At 48.3% G+C, this 15,889-nt stretch overlaps 1 protein-coding gene across 7 annotated transcripts in view; it reads right to left on the reverse strand.

Annotated features, from left to right (window-relative positions):
* Positions 1–1,081: 1,081 nt before the first annotated feature.
* Positions 1,082–15,889, reverse strand: part of cdc25d (cell division cycle 25 homolog d) — a 30,796-nt gene continuing 15,988 nt past the window's right edge. For 4 of the 7 annotated variants that reach the window (XM_059947115.1, XM_059947114.1, XM_059947112.1 and 1 more), the window contains 5 exons: positions 14,750–14,812; positions 11,883–11,981; positions 8,461–8,594; positions 7,732–7,843; positions 1,085–4,517 (listed from right to left, as the gene is read on the reverse strand). In XM_059947115.1, coding sequence (XP_059803098.1) covers positions 4,323–4,517; positions 7,732–7,843; positions 8,461–8,594; positions 11,883–11,981; positions 14,750–14,812 — 603 coding nt within the window. In that variant the 3' untranslated portion in view covers positions 1,085–4,322. Of the gene's footprint in view, positions 4,518–7,731; positions 7,844–8,460; positions 8,595–11,882; positions 11,982–14,749; positions 14,813–15,889 lie in introns of all 7 variants that reach the window. The other 3 variants (XM_059947110.1, XM_059947111.1, XM_059947109.1) reach the window with 2 other exon arrangements.

Consider the following 15,889-nt stretch of genomic DNA (forward strand, 5'->3'; position numbering starts at 1 on the left):
GATGTTTGGTTTCACACTTGAGTGCTCGGTGGGGGGCGCCGATGCTTTTTTGCCGGTGGGGGGTCGTAACTTTGCTGCTGCTTGTGCGTGGGAGGGGGGAGCTGGGGGTTCTAACATTTAACTGTCATTCATTCTTTGGGGCACTCGTCTGTTTCCATGAATGGTTGCGAAGAAAAAGAATTTCAGGATGTATATTGTACACATTTCTCTGAAATTAAATGTATCTTTGAATGGCCAAGAAATGTGATCTAAGTGACTGACCGTGGAATGATTGTTGGTGCCAGACAGGGTGGTTTGAGTATCTCAGAAACTGCTGATGTCCCAATATCTCATTCTCTCATTCATCCTCTCTCTCTCTCTCTCACATTGAATTGTGTGAGAAGCAAAAAAAAATTCAGTGATTGGTAGTTATGTGAGTGAACATGCCTTGCTAATGAGAGAGGTCAGGGGAGTACGGCCAGACTGGTTCAAGCCGACAGACAGGTAACAGCAACTCAAATAACCACACATCACAACAATGCTGTGCAGAAGAGCATCTTTGAACCTTGAAGTGGATGGGCTATAGCAGCAAAAGACCATACCAAGTTCCATCCATGTACCTAATAAAGTGGCCACTGAACATACAGTATGTTCACAAATACTAGAGAATCTGCAGATGCTGGAAGTCCAAAGCAACACTCACAAAATGCTGGAGGATCTCGGCAAACCAGCCAGCATCAATGGAAAAGAGTTTTCTCTTTTACTTCAACATCTTGCGTGGTGTTGCATACTGTATGCTCCCTCACTGGAGATTCCCCCCCAAGTGGAAATACAGGTGTTGTGTTGGTGTTAGGTGTGGACTGTGCATTAAAAGGTAACAAATTTATGAGTGACACTTCCAATACTGCGAGAATACTGCAAAATCAGATGGCCAATGTCTCCTCAAAGTTCAATTTACTACCATATATTATTTTGAGATTCATTTTCTTGCAGGCATTTACAGGTGAAAAAAGAAATGCAGCAGATTTTACATAAAACTATAGTGTATAAACAGACAAAGACTGACAAACAGCCAATGTGCAAATAACGGAGTCACAGGGAGAACGTGCAAACTCAATGGCAGCAGTGGAACCCAGAATGTAACAGCATTACGCTAACTACGTCACCATCAAGCTGCCTTTGTAGTACGATTACAGTACACATTAACACTCAAAATGTAAATGTAGTTAGGATAAGGAATGTTTTAATAATTCTTTCAATTATAAATAGTCTGTGCAGAAATACAGATTGTTGGATCCCAGGCTTGGCAAACATCGGTCAGCCATCATTAACATCACAACAGTACAAATACCCATGTTTAACCATCCCATAAACAAATATTGCACAGCTTTAATTTATATTAAGTAGATATTAATAATGATTCAATTGTATTAAATATTTCAGTATAATATTGTTTAGCGATTTCCCAAAAAATTGTGAAGTGTAAAAGTTTCCCACACCCATCACATCTCAGACAGACATGTTATCTTTGTACTCTTGTCCCCAAATGTCTGACATGGACACCATACATAACGATAAGCTCCCATGAAGTTATTAAATTCAGGATTCTGATGTACTTACATAAGTTGTTCCAAGGAATAGAAGAAATAGTTTCCTCTCATGTGCCACTTTTAGTAAGTGTTCTTTCATTATATGTCCCCCCAGATCAGTGGGTAACCAATACCTGGGCCCCTCTGACAATGGGCACTGGTGTACTTCTAGGATGTGTGCTTAGCCCACTGCTCTACTCTCTGTGTGCCCAGACACGACCTAAAGGCTATCTAGAAATCTGCTGATAACACAACTATTGTTGACAGAAGCAAACACGAGGAAATCTGCAGATGCTGGAAATTCAAGCAACACACACAAAATGCTGGTGGAACACAGCAGGCCAGGCATCATCTATAGGGAGAAGCACTGTCGACGTTTCGGCCCTCGTCAGGACTAACTGAAGTAAAAGATAGTAAGAGATTTTAAAGTAGGAGGGAGGAGGAAATGTGAAATGATAGGAGAAAACTGGAGGGGGTGGGGTGAAGCCAAGAGCTGGAAAGGTGATTGGCAAAAGGGATACAGAGCTGGAGAAGTGAAAGGATCATGGGACAGGAGGCCTAGGGAGAAAGAATGAGGGAGGGGAGCACCAGAGGGAGATGGAGAACAGGCAAAGAGTGATGGGTAGAGAAAGAGATAAAAAAAATGGGGGGGGGAATAAATAAATCAGGGATGGGATAAGAAGGGGAGGAAGGGCATTAGCGGAAGTTAGAGAAGTCAATGTTCATTTTATAAGGGGTCATTGGTGGGGGTGGGAGAGTCCTTGCTGAAGAACTTGTTGACAGAATTTCAGATGGTGACGAGGAGGCGTGCAGGAGTGAGATAGATCAGCTGGTTGATTAGTGTCGCAGGAACAACCTTGCACTCAACATCAGTAAAACCAAGGAATTGACTGTGGACTTCAGGAAGGGGAAGTTGAGGGAACACACTCCAGTCCTCATTGAGGGATCAGCAGTAGAAAGGGTAAGGAGTTTCGAGATCCTGGGTGTCAACATCTCTGAAGATCTATCCTGGGCCCAACAACATTGCCTAGATCTATCCTTGGCAATTACAAAGAAGGCATGACAGTGGCTCTATTTCATTAGGAGTCTGAAGAGACTTGGTATGTCACCAAAGATGCTCATATATTTCTACAGATGTACCATTGAGAACATTCTAACTGGCTGCATCACTATCTGGTATGGAGGGGTCACAGCACAGGATCAGAAAAAGCTGCAGAAAGTTGTAAACTCAGCCGGCTTCATCATGGCACTAGTCCTCCCAGCACCAAGGACATTTTCAAAACACAATGCCTCAGAAAAGTGGCATCCATCATTAAGGACCCCCATCACCCAGGACATGCCTTCTTCTCATTGCTACCATCAAAGAGGAGTTATGTACTTCTGAAGACCCACGCTCGATGTTTTAGGAATAGCTTCTTACCCTCTGTCTACCCATGCAGACTACCTCACTACCTTTTTGCTCTCTTTTTGCATGTGCAGAAGGCTTGAGGGCTGGTGACCCTCTAAGTACACGGGCCTAACCCTAACCCTAAATCTAATGCGAGAGTTCAAGGCCTGGAGTTTGAGGCCCTGTCATCAGTAAGTCTGGAGCCTGGGGTCCCACCATTGGCAAGTTCTGGGGTCAATAGGGATGCCTGGAGGTCAGCTGGAGGGTGAGACCCAATGGTTGAACCCCCAGGTCTGTAAGTCTATTGGGGAAATCAGAGAGGCCCAATGAGTGAGTACAGGGGCAGAGCCATCAATTCCTCCTCATACATAAACCCTTTCATTCCCAGGTTTATTCTTGTGAACCTCCTCTGGACCCTTTGGTGGTATGTGCTTTCAGGCTTTTGTATCTTCTGCTTGATAGACGAGGGAATAAAAGTGAATGATTGGGGTGTGGGGCAAGGTCCATGAGGGTAGGTGGCTTATCTTGGCTGTTTGTTTGATCGAGCTTTCAGCAAGTTCTAGGAGTAAAGTAGGAGTGAAAAGAGGTTCAGGAACAACGTAGAGGGAGGTTCACTCTGTATCTAACCCGTGCTGTCCCTGTCCTGGAAGTGTGTGATGGGACAGTGTAGAGGGAGCTTCACTCTGTATCTAACCCGTGCTATCCCTGTCCTGGGAGCGTGTGATGGGACAGTGTAGAGGGAGCTTCACTCTGTATCTAACCCGTGCTATCCCTGTCCTGGAAGCGTGTGATGGGACAGTGTAGAGGGAGCTTCACTCTGTATCTAACCCGTACTGTCCCTGTCCTGGGAGTGTGTGATGGGACTGTGTAGAGGGAGCTTCACTCTGTATCTAACCCGTGCTGTCCCTGTCCTGGGAGTGTGTGATGGGACTGTGTAGAGGGAGCTTCACTCTGTATCTAACCCATGCTGTCCCTGTCCTGGGAGTGTGTGATGGGACGGTGTAGGGGGAGCTTCACTCTGTATCTAACCCGTGCTGTCCCTGTCCTGGGAGTGTGTGATGGGACTGTGTAGAGGGAGATTCACTCTGTATCTAACCCATGCTGTCCCTGTCCTGGGAGTGTGTGATGGGACGGTGTAGAGGGAGGTCCACTCTGTATCTAACCCGTGCTGTCCCTGTCCTGGGAGTGTGTGATGGGACGGTGTAGAGGGAGGTCCACTCTGTATCTAACCCACACTGTATCTGATCCAGGAATGTTCAATAGGGCACTAGATCTTCTGGTTGAAATGGAGCATTTTTGCTTTGGACTTTGAAAAGCACCGAGGGATAGATGCCGAACAGGGTGATAGGGAGCTGCTGCGCGAGAGGTCAACACTGGTGCTGCTGGGTTCCTCGGGCACTGGTCCAGAGTAGAAACCTTTTCCTGTCCTCAGCGTCTGTTAGCTGCTTTGAACAGTTCCTGCGGCGGCCGGACACCGATCGTGCCTTTCTGCGTGCACTGAGCAGCTCCTCCCTGTAATCCTGGCTGTGCATCTGAACGTACCCCCGCGGTTCGCAGAGTGTCTGTGTGACAGAGGGACAAGGAGGAAGGCAGCAACATCACTGTGAGAGCACGTAGGTGCCATATCACAGCACAGCAACTTGCCGAGGGCAAAGTCAGTGTCTCTCTCTCTCTCCCTCCCTCCCCCTTGCTCCTCTCCCTCCCCCTCTCTCCCTCCCTCCCCCCCCTCCCTCCCTCCCCCCCTATTTCCCATTATCTCTCTGATTATTTGATGGAATTGATGGTTTCTGGCCAAGCTGATGGAGGGGCAAAGATACAAAGATAGGTGGAGGGGCAGGTAGTGTTGAGGAAGCAGGGAGTTTGCAGAATGATGGACAGACTAAGAGAATGCGGAAAGAAGTGGCAGATGGAACGGGGAAGTGTATGGTCATATACTTTGGTAGAAAGAATAAAGGAGGGAACAGTTTTCCAGACAGGGAGAAAATTCAGAAATCAGAAGTGCAAACAGATTTGGGAGTCCCTGTGTGCGATTCCCTAAAGGTTAACTTGTAGGCCAAATTGGTAGTAAAGAAAGCAAATGCAATCTTAGCATTCATTTCCAGGATCGGAATAGAAGAGCAAGGATGTGATGTTGAGGCTTTCTAAACTTTTGGCTAGACTGTACTTGGAGTAATGTGGGCTGTTTTGGGCCCCTTATCTAAGCAGGCATGGCATGGGAAAGGGTGCAGAGGAGATTCACGAGGATGACCCTGGGATTGAAAGGGTATCGTATGAGGAGCCTTTGATGACCCTGGGCCTGTACTTGCTGGACTTTAGAAGAAGGACTGGGTGATCTCATTGAAACCTATTGAATATTGAAAGGCCTGATAGAGTGGACAATGGGAGGATGTTCTCAATAGTGGGGGAGTCTAACACCAGAGGGCTCAAGCTCAGAATGCAATGATGTCCTTTTAGAGCAGAGATACAACACCGGAGGTTGTTGTATCAGTAGATTCACTGCCGGAGACGGCTGTGGAGCCAAGTCATTGGGTATATTTAAAGTGGAGCTTTATTAGTAACGGTTCTTGATTAGTAATGGTGCGACAGGTTATGTGGAGAAGGCAGGAGAGTCCAGTTGAGAGAGATAGTAAATCTGCCTTGATGGAATGGCAGAGCAGACTCAATGGGCCAAATGGCCTAATTCTGCTCCTATGTCTTACAGTCTTATTAAAAATTCTCTTTGTCTGGCTCCTTGAGTTCTCCTCTCAATCACTACATCTCTCCTTCATCGCCAGTAAGCCCTTTTTCTACATTGGTATGTGCATCTCCATCCTCTCATTCTCTCTATAACAGTCATTTCAATCTATGTTTAATGCCTTTTATATCCAATTTTGCTTTCTCTTCCTCCTCCTGTCTCGTTCCATTTCTGAACTTCACAGGATCTCTCTCCCTTCAGTCCCCACTTCCTATATCACCCTCTCCCTCTCAATGTGAACCTCTCTGTCCTATAGCGGTGTACAGGGAGATAGAACACAGAAACAGGCCATTTGGCCCACAGAGTGTGTGCTGACCATTGACCACCATTCATAGTAATCCACCATTAATCCCATTTCCACCCCCCCATTCCTATCAATCCCCTCTTAGATTCTACCCTCACCTATGCACTAGGGATAGGGATAACCTGCAGAGAGTAATGGACTCAGCCACATGCATCTCGGGCACCTCCTTCCCCGCAGGACTGCAAAATCAGCACTGCAAAATCCATCATCAAAGATCCCCACCATCCTGGCCAAACCATCTTCTCCCAGCTACCGTTGGGCAGAAGCCTGAAGTCCCACACCACTGGGTTCAAGAACAGCTACTTCCCTCCAACCTGGCAGCTACCGTTGGACAGAAGCCTGAAGTCCCACACCACTGGGTTCAAGAACAGCTACTTCCCTCCAACCTGGCAGCTACCGTTGGGCAGAAGCCTGAAGTCCCACACCACTGGGTTCAAGAACAGCTACTTCCTTTCAACCGTGTAGTTCTTGCATCAACCGGCACAACCCTAATCATCACAGTTCAACAAAGCTATGACCTCTTTGGTCACCTTGCACTAAAATGGACTTTGTTTCTGTTCTAATTTGCATTACTTCTTGTATAACTGTGGATACTCATGTTCAGTTTCTGTTTTCCTTGTGCATACTGTTTATATGATGCTGTATGCCTGCAATGCAAGTAAGCATTTCAGTGCACCTGTACAGCATATACCTGTACTTGTGCACACAATCTACCTCGTGCTTTTTTGGATGTGTGTGATATGTGTATATGCAATCTACCTTGCACTTTTTTGGAAGCTTTTCTACCTTATTCATTTTTTTGTTCTAATTGCATTCCTTCTTGTACAAATAGTGCATAATTTACGTTTATATAACGCTGTGTATCTGAGATGCTGCCGGAAGTAAGGTTTTCATTGCACCCATGCACACACGTCCTCGTGCAGTGAACACGACTTTGATTCTGAATCTCCAGCAGGCAACTTGTGCATCTTCGGGACGTGTGAGGAAACAGGGGAGAAGCCCAAGGGAAAACCCACACAGTCGCAAGGAACTCCACAGCTGACATGAGGGAAGTCGGCTGCTTAGGGCTCAGGGGAGCAACCTGTTTCTGTGGGAGTGAGAAGTGAGGACAACAAGGTCCAGGAACCTTGAAATACAAGGTGTTAAGTTAAGTCTAAAAGAAAAGAGGTTTGGGAAGATGAACCCGAACTGGAGTAATGTGAAAAGGAAGCGTTAAAGAACTAAAATAAGGAATTGGGGGATAAAAGAGGACAAGATAGAGAGTCATAGAGCACTAAAGTTTAGAATCAGGCCCTTTGGCCCATCCAGTTCTTGCCTAGTCCCATTGACCCATATCTGGACCATAGCCTTCTATACCCCTCCTGTCCATGTACTTATCCAAACTTCTCTTAAATGTTGAAAACAAACCCCCATCTACCATTTCCACGAGGAGCTCATTCCACACTCTCACCACCCTCTGAGTGAAGAAGTTCCCTTTAAATATTTCACCTTTCACCCTTAACCCATGACCTCTAGTCTGAGTCTCTCCCAACCTCAGTGGAAAAAGCCTGCTTACATTTACCATCCATTTACCATCCATCATAATTTGTGTACCTCTATCATATCTCCCCTTATTCTCCTGCACTCCAGGGAGTAAAATCCTAACCTATTTGACCTTTCCTTACAACCCTTTTCATCCACCTGACCCCAAAGTTGTTGCGTTGACCGATAGTTAATTCAGATATCTGTATTGAGTTACCTCAAACTGCTGGAAGAACTGCTTGTAGCCATCCTTCAGGATGTAAAGTTCAGGAAAACAGAGCCTGGGATACTGGTTTACATTCCGATCAATCCTCCTCAGGCTCCGGCAGCTGAGAAAGTGAAACACTTGGAAAAATATTGGAGGAACAAGTGAACCGGGATATTGCAATATAAGAGATCATTGCTCTGCCACAGGGAATGGTTTGTATCATTCATTTATGACATGACAGTGTGTGTGTGTGTGTGTGTGTGTGTGTGTGTGTGTGTGTGTGTGTGTGTGTGTGTGTGTATACCGTCCATAAGGAGCTTGTACATTCTCTCCGTGACCATGTGGGTTTCCTCAGGTGCTCGAGTTTCTTTCCATGTTCTAAAGATGTCCACGTTAGAGTTAGTAAGTGGTGGACACGTTATGTTGGCACCAGAAGTGTGGCAACACTGTGGGCTGTCCCCAGCACATGCTTGGACATAAATAAACACATTTCACTCCAGGTTTTGATAGTCTGATGAACATTTGACAAATAAGCTAAGCTTTATCTTTATGCTTTGAGTGCTTACATGCATGGGTACGGTGTGCGTGCGTATTGTGTGCGATCTGCGGACACTCGCACACACTGTACGTTAGGCTTAAGCAGTGTTGGGGTAAGATCGCTAGAAGAAGATGCTGAAAGACTTGTGGCTCGTCAGACGGAGAGTGGTAGCGAGGAAAGGGAAGGTATGGGGCACTTACACGTTGGGTCCTCGCTGGGAGGAGAACTCGCAGTGAAAGATGATGACGTTGCGCCTCCTCACTGGCTGGGGTGACTGCTGGTGTGGGAAAAATGTATTGACGAGCTGCTCCTCGGTGTACAAGTTCAGTGCTCCCTGCAGACAAGACCCAGATTGAATTGGAAACCCAGAATGGAAGAAATTCTGCATTTCTCTCCTTGCTGAAGAAAGATCAACTTGCATTTCTATAGCACCCTTTGAAGGAGTTGTTACTAACTTCCTTGCAGTTGATGAATTGCCCTGGAGTCCCTGAAACCCAGCTCCCAATCTAAACACAGCAAGATCCCACAAGGAGTAGTGTGATAATGACCAGATGGTTAGCTTCCTGTCACGGTGTGTGCTGGCAGGTGATCAAACTCAGGTGCAGAGGAACAACAGACTTGCACGTTGAGACAGAAACGAGAGCTTATTCATTGGAATTCCAGCTGAACTCCGCTGGCTTGACCGAGTGACACTGTGAGACACTGTGAAACAAGGACCCCGTAATGAATGCTAATCAGGAGTCCACTTTAAATAATCACAGAATGTGGAAAACCAGTGCCAGTCACTGTTTGACGTGACAAGATTAAACAGGAAGCACAGGGGCTTAAGACAACAATTAAATACAGCTGTTCGAGAAACTGAGAACCCCAACGCTCTAAGGCCCACCACAGGGGCTTGCAGCCCTTGTGGCAGCTTTTGGCACTGTTGCAGAAGAGACCAGAATAAATGGGGATAATCCTCCTTCAAAAACGTACCAAGGTATCTCATGTCTAACTGAAGACCTGTGGGGTCTTTGTTGAATATAACATGCCTATGGCCTTCTATGGTATGGGGTGGCACTGCAACGTAGTGGTTAGCATAACGCTCTTGGGGTGCCACCGAGCCAGTGAGGAATTTGTATGTTCTCCCCATGATCGCCTGGGTTTCCTCTGGGTGCTCCAGTTCTTCCCACATTCCAAAGATACATGGGTAAGTAGGTTAATTGGTCTCATGGGTCTAACTGAGTGGTGTGGTCTCGTTGGCTCAGAAGGGTCTACTATTGTGCAAGACCCCTAAATGAAAGTACACTCCTTCCACAGCATTTTCAGTCGTGCCTCACAAGTTCCAGAGTGAGATTTGACCCCACAGCCTTTGGAGGTGATTGAATGACCCTTTGAACCCTGGTTCAAGTGAGGGCATTTTGTTCGGTCGGACACGTTGGTCTGAAGGACCCGTTTCCATGCTGTGTGACTCTGTGACTCAAGTGAGTTGCCTGATATGCAAATTAGTTGCCATATTTCCTTCATCAGTGACCACACCTTGTTGCTGCAAGATAGTTTGGCCAGGTTGGGCATCATAAATGCTGATGTTTAATTCCCTTAAGTATAGGTCAGAAAGATAAAAGGAAAAAAACTAAGACCATTTAGTGCTTGCTGTAGACAAGTGGCTGTCCCATCCTGGAAAAGGTGTTTAAAGCTGTAACACATCTCACCGCATCAGGTAGAGAGATACGGCAGCCCTCCCCACACCCACCTCCGACAGCGTCTATGTACGCAGAGTGCAGGCTCAAGAGCATGGTCTGTGTCATTAAGGACCCCCATCACCAGGGTCATTCCCTCTTCTCACTGCTCCCATCGGGCAGGAGGTACAGAAGCCTGAAGTCCCACACCACCAGGTTCAGGAACAGCCACTTCCCTACATCCACCAGGTTCCTGAACCCGCCTGCACAACTCTAACCCTATCTCGGCTATGGAAAATGACGGACCACCTCTTGCACTCCCATGGACGTGTTTGGTTCTGTCTTTTATTTTTTTTCTGGTTATTATTCAAAGGAGAAAGAAAGTTTAATTAACCCAGACAGGACATCTACTAATGCTTCTTGGACTACTGTTTTACATGGCATGGTAGCGCAGTGCTTGGCGTAACTCTATTGCAGCGCCAGGTTCAGTTGCTGTTACTGTCTGTAAGGTGTCTGCACGTTCTCCCCTGGCTTTTCTTCGGCTGCTCCGGTTTCCTCCCACATTCTAAAGACGTGCGGGTTAGGGTTAGTGAGTTGTGTAGTTGCTATGTTAGCGCCAGAAGCCTGGCGACACCTCTAGACTGACACCAGCAGAATCCTCGGACAGTATTGGCCATTGACGTCAGCAACACTTTTCCCTACAGTGTAGGAGAATGAAGGCAAATCTTGTAGAGGGAAAATTTGATAGAGGTATACAACATTACGAGTATAGACAGGGTGAGTGTACCCAGGCCTCCTCTCCTCAGGTTGGTCATAGTTTAAGGGTGAAAGGTGAACTACTTAAGGGGAACCTAAGGGCAAACTTCTTCACTCAGAGGGTGGTCCAAGTGTGCAATGAGCTGTCAGAGGAAATGGTCAATGCAGGTTCAATTGAGACATTCAAGAGGTTTGGTTAGTTACATGGGTAGGCAAGGATTGGAGGGATATAGTATGAGTGCAAGTAGATGGGAAGCAGAGACAGAGGATCCGGTCAGCATGGACTGAATGGGCCAAATAGCCTGTTTCTGTGCTGTAGTAATCTATGACTTTATATACATGCAAGGTTACATGCACGTAAACACAAGAAAGTCTGTAGGTGCAAACAGGAGGGAATCTGCAGATGCTGGAAATTCAAACAACACACACAAAATGCTGGTGGAACACAGCAGGCCAGGCAGCATCTAAAGGGAGAAGCACTGTTGACGTTTCGGGCCGAGACCCTTTGTCTGAAGGTGTTGGAAATCCAGAGCAACAGACCCAAAATGCTGGATGAAAACTCAGCAGGTTGGGCAGCGTCGGTGGGAGAGAGTAGGCAGCCAATGTTTCGGGTGAGGACCCTGCTTCGGGACTGAAAAAGAAGGGAGAAGATGCCAGAATAAAAATGTGGGGGGAGGGAAAGTAGGCTAGCTGGGAGGTGACAGGTGAAGCCAGGTGGGTGGGAAAGGTAAAAAGCTGGAGGTGAAGGAATCTGACAGGAGAGGAGAGTGGACCAAAGGGGAAAGGGCAGGAGGAGGGGACACAGGGGAAGTGATAGGCGGGTAAGACGAGGTAAGAGTTTAGAGTGGGGAATGCCCATGTTTATTTTTATTTTTTATAATTGTGGGCCCCTCCAGGGGATTGAGCCTGCATTTGCATCCATGTGATCAATTAAACTACCAATCCATTCATACTTAGAATGTGTGAGGAAACCAGGGCACTTGGGAGAAACCCTAGCAATCATGGGGAGAACGTACAAACTCCTTTCAGACAGCAGCCGGATTTGACCCGTGCAGCTGGTGCTGTATTAGCGGCTAGTGTAACACTTCGTCCATATGCATGTACACACAAGCAGAGTTCATGCATGCACGCCACACACGCACACCTACAAAGGGCACAAATGCACATATTAACATGCACGAATAGGCACGCACGTGTAAGCAACATACCTTAATGTGCCCCCCCTCGTATTCATAAGGGTAACGACAATCCACGATCACGTAGCCATCAACAAGATGATCAAAGTCCCCAACGAGCAAAGCTGCTGCCTGCAAAACATCCCAGAACCTGTGTGAGACCACTGCTCCATCACGCAAACCAACATGTGACTTGTCAACACGTACAACACGCTGGAGGAACTCAGCAGGTCGGGCAGCGTCCGTGGAAACGAGCAGTCAATGTTTCGGGTCGAGACCCTTCGTCAGGACTGAAGAGGGAGGGGGCAGGGGCCCTATAAAGAAGGTGGGGGGAGGGTGGGAAGGAGAAGGCTGGTAGGTGTCAGGTGAAAAACCAATCAGAGGAAAGATCAAGGGGTGTGGGAGGAGAAGCAGGGAGGGGATAGGCCAGAGAGGTGACGAAGGAATGTAAGGAGAAAGCACTGTGCAGTAGAAGAAGGCAGAATCATGAGAGAGGTGATAGGCAGCTGGAGGAGGAGGCAGAGTGAAACTGGGATGGGGGAAGGGAGAGGGAGGGAATTGCCGCAAGTTGGAGAATTCAATGTTCATACCAAGGGGCTGGAGAGTACCCAGACAGTATATGAGATGTTGCTCCATCAACCTGAGTTTGGCCTCATCGTGGCAGTAGAGGAGGCCATGTATGGACATATCTGAATGGGAATGTGAAGGAGAGTTGAAGAGGGTGGCAACCGGGAGATCCTGTCTGTTGTGGCGGATGGAGCATAGGTGCTCGACGAAGCGGTCCCCCAATCTGCGTCGGGTCTCGCCGATGTAGAGGAGGCCGCACTGGGAGCACCGGATGCAATAGACGACTCCAGCAGACTCACAAGTGAAGTGTTGCCTCACCTGGAAGGACTGTTTGGGGCCCTGAATGATGGTAAGAGAGGAGGTGTAGGGACAGGTGTAGCACTTACACTTGCAGGGATGTGCCAGATGGGAGATCCATGGGGAGGGACGTGAGGACCAGGGAGTCGCGGAGGGAACAATCCCTGCGGAAAGTGGAGAGGGGTAGAGAGGGAAACATGGGACGTGTGTTTCCCAAGTCAACAACCCCAAGGTCATTTACTGGCAGTCAGGGGCTTGTAGTGGAGACACCAGGGACCGCAGAGACTTGAATCTTGAGGGAGGAACATACCGTAGGAACTCAGCAGGTGGTGCAGCATCTGTGGAGGGGAATGGACAACTGATGTTTTGATCAGGACTGAACGATAGAGGGAAAATGGCCAGCATAGAGAGGTGAGAGGAGGTGGGGAGGTGGACAGCAAGAGCTGGGAGGTGATGGGTGGATCCAGGTGAGGAGGGGTGATGAGCAGATGGAGGAGGGGGAGAGCGGGAATAGCGACAGAGGCTGGGAGGTGATGGGTGGAGGTGACAAAGGGCAGATGGTGGAATCTATCTGGAGAGGAAGGTGGAGCATGGAACTGAGGGCAGTTAGGAACGGGGTGGAGGAAACCCAGTGGGAGGAGTGCGTGTGGATGATGGGGGAATGGATTAGCAGAAAGAAACAGAGCGAAGGGGGCTTGGTGGGTGCAGGAGGAACTGAGTAGATCAGGAGGAGAGAAAACAGACCAAGAGCAGCAAGCAAGAAACACAACACCATTCTAGGCACAGCATGGGCTGTAAGTTATAATGACCGCATTTTAAATGATGTTGACTATGAGACAGATTATGGAGAAGCTGCTCCCTAAAGTTGGTCGTTGATAATTGGGTTGGGACCCAGCCATCCCTCTACGGATTCTATCTATACTTCTCACCTCTTCAGTAAAGCAGCCAGCGTAATCAAAGACTCCACCTAGCCCAGACATTCTCTTTTCTCCATTCTTCCATCTGGCAGAAGAAACGAAAGCTTGAAAGCACGTACCCCCAGGCTCAAGAACAGCTTCAATCTCACTGTTATCAGCTCTTGAATGGACCTCTTGAAGGAGGTCAATAACAGTGAGGGAGGGTTGAAGTGGGATGGGGAGTGAAGGAGAATGAAGAGCGAGAATGGAGGTGAGGGGGAGGATGAAGTAAGAATGGGGTCAGTAGTTGAGTGAAGAGGGGGCAAAGGGAAGTGAAGGGGACAGATGGTGAAGGGAACGTGTGGAGATGAGGGTTATTGGCTGTGTAGGAGGGAAGGATTAGACTGACAATGGGCAATACTCACAAAATGCTGGAGGAACTCAGCAGGTCAGGCAGCCTCTATGGAGGGGAATTAACACGATGTTTCGGACTGAGGCCCCTTATCAAGACAGGAAAGGCCTAGGCAGAAGCCAGATTAAAGAGGAGGACAGACAGAGAAGAGAAGCTGGCAGGTGAGGGGGGAAAGTGAGTGAGTGAGGGAGGGGAGATGAAGTGAGGAGCTGGGAGGAAAGAGCTGGAAGAGATAAAGGGTTGAAGAAGAATGACTGTGATAGCAGAGGAGAGTGAGCAATGGAAGAAAAGGAAGGAGGAGGGGCACCAGTGGGAGGTGATGGGCAGGTGAGGAGATGAGAAGGGGCAAGAGGGGAATCAGAAAAGGGAATGGAAAAAGAGAGCAGGAGAGGAGAACATACCAGAAGTTAATGTTCATACCATCACATTAGAGGCTACCCTCACAGTATATGAGGTATTGCTCCTCCAAGCTCAGATTGGCCCCATCATGGCAGTAGAGGAGGCAATAGACAGACATGTCAGGATGGGAATGGGAAATCGAAATGGAAGTGGGGGCCCAGTGGGACATCCTGCCTTCTTCTTAGTGGATGCATCAATGATGGAGTAGGTTTCAATAGGTCAGCACAAAATTGTGTGCTGAAGGGCCTGTACTCTGCTGCACTGTTCTACGTTGTATTAGTGAGCTTGTTGAATGACCAGGTGCAGATCTGCGTGCAGATGATACTCACTGACTGGGCAGTAATATATCTCAGGTCCTGATGCCTCCCCTCCACCGTGGGCAAAAGACAGGTCTAGATCAAACAGCAGAGAGAGACAGCATTTAGAGACCTGTCCATACTCCTCTCCCAAGCAGAGTCTCTTCTCAACAAGGAACAAGGACATCATGTCACACACACCCAGGGCAGAGACATTAGATATAGAGTGGAAGCCCCCCCTACACCGTCCCATCACACACTCCCAGGACAGGGACAGCACGGGTTAGATACAGAGTGAAACCCCCTCTACACTGTCCCATCACACACTCCCAGGACAGGGACAGCTCGGGTTAGATACAGAGTGAAGCTCCCTCTACACCGTCCCATCACACACTCCCAGGACAGGGACAGCACGGGTTAGATACAGAGTGAAGCTCCCTCTACACTGTCCCATCACACACTCCCAGGACAGGGACAGCACAGGTTAGATACGGAGTGAAGCTCCCTCTACACCGTCCCATCACACACTCCCAGGACAGGGACAGCACGGGTTAGATACGGAGAGAAGCTCCCTCTACACTGTCCCATCACACCGTCCCAGGGCAGGGACAGCATGGGTTAGATACAGAGTGAAGCTCCCTCTACACCGTCCCATCACACACTCCCAGGATAGGGACAGCACGGGTTAGATACAGAGTGAAGCTCCCTCTACACTGTCCCATCACACACTCCCAGGACAGGTACAGCACGGGTTAGATACAGAGTGAAGCTCCCTCTACACTGTCCCATCACACACTCCCAGGACAGGGACAGCACGGGTTAGATACAGAGTGAAGCTCCCTCTACACTGTCCCATCACACACTCCCAGGACAGAGACAGCACGGGTTAGATACAGAGTGAAGCTCCCTCTACACTGTCCCATCACACACTCCCAGGACAGGGACAGCACGGGTTAGATACAGAGTGAAGCTCCCTCTACACTGTCCCGTCACACACTCCCAGGACAGAGACAGCACGGGTTAGATACAGAGTGAATCTCCCTCTACACTGTCCCGTCACACACTCCCAGGACAGAGACAGCACGGGTTAGATACAGAGTGAAGCCTCGTCTACACCTGGAGCTGAAGGGAGGAGGTAGGGTTAGTAGGAAGGAGCAGGATGGGGAGTGAAAG

This window comes from Hypanus sabinus, chromosome 22 (genome assembly GCF_030144855.1).
Source record: "Hypanus sabinus isolate sHypSab1 chromosome 22, sHypSab1.hap1, whole genome shotgun sequence".
Lineage (NCBI taxonomy): Eukaryota > Metazoa > Chordata > Chondrichthyes > Myliobatiformes > Dasyatidae > Hypanus > Hypanus sabinus.